This window comes from Aplysia californica, unplaced genomic scaffold, assembly GCF_000002075.1.
Source record: "Aplysia californica isolate F4 #8 unplaced genomic scaffold, AplCal3.0 scaffold00080, whole genome shotgun sequence".
In the NCBI taxonomy this organism is placed as follows: domain Eukaryota; kingdom Metazoa; phylum Mollusca; class Gastropoda; order Aplysiida; family Aplysiidae; genus Aplysia; species Aplysia californica.
Window position 1 is genome coordinate 537039 of NW_004797350.1, and position 6462 is coordinate 543500.

A 6462-nucleotide genomic window follows, 5' to 3' on the forward strand; every position below is an offset into this window, starting at 1 on the left:
CAGACAGACAGACAGACAGACAGACAGACAGACAGACAGACAGACAGACAGACAGGTGGACTGCACACATGTGAGGAGAAAGACCGTGTTTTCTCAAGCCTTTGAAATGGCCAAACTAGACACGTAGCTTCGTAGACCAAACAACGTGATTCCTGAGTTAGAGAAGAAAGAATTATTGTGACACTAAATTTTGGTATGTAAGCTTATTCCTTTGCATATTACAAATACTCAGAAAACGGGGTATCTTTCTTTTCTTCCTTTCAGTCTTTTTTCTGTTCATCTTAATTTGTTTTCTTTCTTTGCCTCTTTTTTCTTTTTTCCTTCCTTTTTGCTATTCTTCTTTCTTTCTTTCTTTCTTTCTATCAGAAGGATTGCATCTCTTTGTGATGTGTCGCAATGGGTTGACATTAATTTATAACCACTCTACCCCCACCCACCCCCACCCCTTTCCTAACTTCTAAACACACAACACACTTGCAGAGGCTGGTTTCTGCTTTCGGGGACGTGAGCTGTTCCAACAGGTACAGTGTTCTTTACCTCTCAGAATTATCTACATCCACTAGTTATGAGGAGTGGGTGGTTGGCGGATGTTTTGGTGTGATTTGCTCCTTCTTTCCTATGAAAAACACCTGTAGTCACTATCTCCCATCCTTATTCTTATCTATATTTTTAGGTCTATGAGATCGACGCCTTCTGATTAGCAGAAAAAGGTATGTATGATGATAGTATCCAAAAGTGCATTACGTACATTATTATTATTACATGAAACTGTTACAGACAGAGATTCTAGGATCTCCTATCCTTCTTTTTTGTTGTATTTTGCTCTCTGGTAACACCTCTTACTGCCGAAACTTATATGACCTAATGGATTTGCAAATGCCGTAAGAGTCTTACTGCACCTAAACCAAACACTGGTCGTTATGAGGCCGTCTGATTCCTGTATCCTAAGCAAATGGTTATGTCCCTCAAAATCTCTCCAAAGGTCACCTTTATGGATTCTGGATTCCAAACGCAATATCGGGCAAACTTTGCTTTATTCCCACTGGAACGATCCCTTAAGTTGTACTGTAACTAGGGTAGTGTTTGCCAAGCTGGGCGATTTGGTTTTTTGATGGTCGTTAGGGAACACCTGTGTCGTGACAGTCATTATTTAATGCTTAGTTTGGAAATTCCTGAGGATGGGCGGCGGATGGTAAGAAAATGTTTGCCTCATTAAAGGTGGCAAAAACGGGAACTGTTTATAAAATCAGGTTTACAAGCACTGCACAAAAACAAAGTTGAGAAGTGAAACACGTCTCTGGCATTTCTTTAGAATCTTTAGACGGCCAGTTGTGATAGTTGGAAATGCGTCACGACGCAGAGGACTCAGGAGCTCGTTATTTCAGAAGGCCTAAAATTTACAGGGAATTGTGTTTTTATATGGACATAAAAGGTGTTGATACAAATTTTTTAAAATCAATACAAATTGCCAAACTGGCGGAAAAAGGCCTTTTTTCGATGCTACTATTTTGACGAGTTCTTGATCTTACCTCGATGCATCAAAAAATGTTCAGTCCTCTTCAACGCAATTTAGATCGTTTCAGAAACAACGTCTTCGACCTGATACATGACAGAGTCCATGCTTGGCTGAATGGTATATCGTGTCCCTACAGAAAAAATGTAGATGGTCGATGAAATAAACTGTCCGATCTCGTAATCAAAGTCATATTTAATTCTGTGGGCAACGGTGAAGAGCCTTAGGCCCTACCTCTACACCGCGGACGCTTCTACAACCTGTGACGTGGTGAAATTGAAATAAATGTTACTAATGAAAGAACAGAAATATATGTGAGGTGTGCTGACAAAATGGGTTATGTTTAGCAATCCACAAATGTAGATATATTCACCAATTATTCGACACTACAGTCAAATTTGTAGATTTTCTATTGATGACATACATTCCTTAAGTATAAGATGGCTTTTATTATTTCATACTTATGAATTGTAAAAACTTCACGTATAAACGGGATGCCTCTATTTCCATAGGGCTTGAATCCGAGAAGTAATATTCATAATGTCATCTTTCTCCTTCAGAGCTGTGCTAGATAGTTACACGTATAGATTATAACATCTTCCTTTGTTTTCTGTATTTTATTTATTCGGCTACAGTATATTTTTTCAAATTAAGGAGATGAGACGAAATAGGAATTCTGGTACCGAAATAGGCCTACAACCATTGAAATATCGGTAGAGCTAAAGGATATAAGACCGTATCGCTGTATAGGCTAGTATAGCTTTGTACGCCTATCTCTACAATATCATATTTGTGAAAGTTCGTCACTTTGGCCGCCTAAAACTTCCGGACCACTTAATTTTCGAATTTGACAAAATTGATGGTAGTTCAGAATCATTTAGAGGGTGAATAGTTTCATCGAGGAGCTTGAAGTCACTGTAGTTTAATTTTCAGTTTTTCATTAGTTTCGTTTAGAGGGGAAAATCCGTCTTCTTAGACGCCATTGTAAACAAGTGAGGTTTCCGTTCACCGGCCGTGCGCACCTTTGAAATTCTGGAGTGTACATCCTATACATCTATTATTTATTTGTCAACTTGGAAACACATGTGGCACTTTTCTCTCAAGATTTATTGCTACTTTCCAGTCTAGTGTAAATATAGTAAGCCAATTAAATTACTTTCAGTTGATGGTAACACACCGATCATTCCTTTCATCGAAAGAGGGCTCAGTTAGTATACTATACTTGTGAAAATCCGTCACTTTGGCCGCCTAAAATTTCCAAACCACTTAACTTTCGAATTTGACAAAACTAATGGTGGTTCAGAATCATTTAAAGGATGCACAGTTTTATTGAGAAGCCTGGAGTCACTGTAATTTAATTTTCAGTTTTTCATTAGTTTCGTTTAGATCTATTTTTGAGAAAGTCCATCTTCTAAAACGCCATTGTAAACAAGTGAGGTTTCCGTTCACTAGCCGAGCGAAAAGATTCCAACAACACCTTAGAAATTCTGGAGTGTACAACCACGAAAGCGGAAAAGAGAATCAATCTACACATCTATTATATATTTGGTAACTTGTAAACACATGTGTCACTTTTCTCTCAAGATTTATTGCTCCATTCCAGTCGAGGCCAATGACTTTCAGTTGAAGTTAATGCACCAATCATACCTTTCATCGAAAGGGGTCCCACCAGCTAGTAACAATACATTTTAATGGTCTCAACAAAAAAATACCGTCCTCTAAAAAAGAAAAAAAGACTGGTCACCCAGTCGGGGTGGTTTGCCACAAAATCTGTCAACTACAGCTCATGCGACCCTTAAGCGTTAAAGAGAAGTTGAGAAGTATTGTTAGACCCAGATGTCTGACTCTTATATACATAATATGATTTTTCAAGTACGTTTCTGTATGATCCTGCGTTTCCAGATTCCGATTAATTAAGAGAGCTTGAAATAGACCCTCTTCAAGCATAGCTGGATTTATTCAATCGTAATATTTTCTTGCAATGTTGAAAAATGACACCTAAACGAGATGGTTAAAATTTGGCCTCAGGATATGCAGAAAAACAGTTGGCTGAAATCAATAATTGAACCTGTTTTTTCAACAAGAAAAGAAATCTTGCATTGAGTGTTTTAAGACTAAGCTGGTTTAGTTATGTCTTTCGTCCCTTTCCAACTCTCGTTGATTGTCTGTCAAACAGAACATACGTTTTTATTTGGAATTTTAAAAAAGAGTCAGTATCAGAGAGCAACGTAATATACAGCAAAAAAGCCAACCACTCTTCGTGTGGAATTTTAATAACACCAAGGATTGTAGCATTACGAAACGAATGTCTTTACCCGTATTCTGTAGTTAATTTCCCCAGTGAAAATGTGTGTAGAACCATTGTAACAACTTGGATTTTAGGACAATGGGGAAACACCAGTCTCTTTTCTGAAAACTTAACCATTCCTCAGTACTCTTTAACTCTTTAAGAAGGAAATGGACAGAATGTGTGGCATCGTGGGGAAATGCGATTGTCAAAATAATGGAACTAAAGGAACAGACATTTTTCAGCAGGTGAGGCGATTTCAGTCCCTATTTCGGACTCAACATTGTTCACATCGATTTATAACATAGTTCTCTATAAACGTTACTTTTTAAAAAGTTGATCAAAGTCACAAAAAGTGTAAATTTGCAGTTTCCAAGGGCTCCAGCTTTGGAAGTCACCAAACTTCTGTGGAAATTTCCTCGCTAGTTTTACCTCTGATATCAAACGACCCCTACCTCCTTCAATTAAAAATGTAGCGACTCCTATTCAAGGTAGACAGGTGGGTTTTTTCACTAAGGTCAAGGCAAATGAACCAGCGTTAAGATAATACCAATAACTCCATATGCCCCAACATTGACGAAAGCATGGTTCTACCATGTCATGACTCAGAATTATGTCCCATCAGCAGCAGACTAAAGGCAATGTTGCAGTACGCTTTTTACCACCATACACAAATCAGAAATACAAGCTTTCATATTGCAAGCACGTTGTTGCATGCGTTTTACTGTTTCAAGAAAACTACATCGAAAAATTTGTTTGAATGAATGATTAAAGCAATGCCCCCAAAACAGCGCTCCTCAAAAGTGCATCCTTAATTAGTTAATTTTATCATTTGTCTCAGACATTTTTTTTCTTTTCGTGTTTTTCTGTCCAGGTTTCTTCCAGCTCACGCACAATCATCTTTGCTGTGTGTTAACAAGTCGGGTACTCAGACTAAGGATCTGATGCAGGAACGAGCCCCGGCCTCACCGGTGACTGTGTGATGATTATACAGGTCCTCCACGAAATCATTGTTATGTCTACCTCAACCGTCATGGCCGATGGAGAGAATATCCTCAGCACACGAGAGCCCTCCTTTTCCGACCAAGACACACTGTCCAAGAAAAGCTTATGGAACACCCAGGGAAATGCATTAGCTAGTCCGAAGATGAAGAATGGTGTGCACAGAACGCCGAAAAAGAAGTCTTCACGTGGGGACAGCGGAATTGATGTTACTCCAGAGATCTTCGTCAGCCCCAGCCATGAACCTGTCAGTGACAACTCGAATCATACGTGGACGCAGTATGAGAGTGAAACGAGGAGAGAACAATTTACAGAAAACTCCTCTGAAAACACGATAAATAACGATATGTCAAACGAAGATAGCACCAAATCTACCCACCCTTCGTCCATCGATCAAACAATGTCACTGCCTAACACTTCGCCTTCCCACTCGGAAGCGAATGTTAGTAATACTCCGGTGCGTACAAACAGAACGGTTCGACAATCCACTTCTTTGACTTCATCTTACACCCAATCCGTCACAATCTCAACACAAAACGATAACCCCATAAAACAATCACTCATAGACACAAACAGCGAAGAGCGCCCGTCCCCTACTAGATCTCCCGTTCCCGGTTACAGATGGAGAGAGATCCCCAAAAGGCTAAATCTACGACTCTCCCCTAACGACTTGAGGGCAACTCGATCCCTGACTGGGTCTCCGTGCATGTCTCCCTTGCGATCTCTCCAAGCTTCTCGCTCTATAGATGAACATCTTAACACGTCAGGCGGTCTTCTCTCCCCGGCTCTCCGATTGTCCCAAACGTCTCTCAGAGGTCTCCCGGCGACGCTGGATCAGAACCAGTACCAACACTGTATCGTGTGTCGGACGTGCTCCACACAGGCCAACCAGATACGACCTCCCGGTCGCCACTTTGTCTTAAAATGGAAGCAGATCATCTCTTTAATGCTTCTTCTCTCCATCTTAGTGGGCGGCGGAGGCTTTTTGTTTGTGGAGCTGGAAAAAAACGAGGAGCATGAGAGGCAGCAAACTCTGCATCTTTTCTTCACCGAGTTCAAACGTAAGTACATGTTGATTGGAAGTTTCTTAAAAAACCCAAAACACTGTCAGACACCAAACCCGATCCCCCAAAAAGTACAGTCTTTAAATTTTTTGTCTGTTTAGTTCGTTTTTCATTATATGTTTACATTTTGTTTTCATCCGTTTGAACGTGGTGTAAGATGTATGTAGGGTGTAAGAGGAATGTGGTGATTCTCTAGAGACAAGTTGATCCATGGATGAATGGATGGATGGATGGATGGAAGGATGGATGGATGGATAGATAGATAGGTATATATTGCGACAGGACATATAATACTTTATTGGACAATTTCTTTAGAACATCCTCGCTGCGAGTGGCGAACCATTATTCCTGAGGTTTTTATTAAACTTCACACTTGACCCAAAAAAAAAGAAGTTGATCCATTCTCTCTAATGCCTCACTAAGCACGAACAAATCATTTTGTAAGTGAGACATTTTTCCAGTGACTGGAGTATAGAAGGAACAATTCTAATGGTAGAAAAAAGAACGAAGACTACAAGCGAAAGTATGCATTAGAAATAAATATCTTAGTATGTCTAGGGGAGTTGAAAGACTGTGCTTACCAAGAGTTTATAATG

At 39.7% G+C, this 6462-nt stretch overlaps 1 protein-coding gene across 1 annotated transcript in view; it reads left to right on the forward strand.

The window, feature by feature from the left end:
* LOC101850073 overlaps nucleotides 1–5995 on the forward strand; it is an 11038-nt gene extending 5043 nt beyond the window's left edge. Inside the window, exon 2 of the mRNA XM_013080260.2 lies at nucleotides 4675–5995. Coding sequence (XP_012935714.2) covers nucleotides 4783–5967 — 1185 coding nt within the window. The 5' untranslated portion in view covers nucleotides 4675–4782 and the 3' untranslated portion in view covers nucleotides 5968–5995. The remainder of the gene's footprint in view (nucleotides 1–4674) is intronic.
* Nucleotides 5996–6462: the final 467 nt, after the last annotated feature.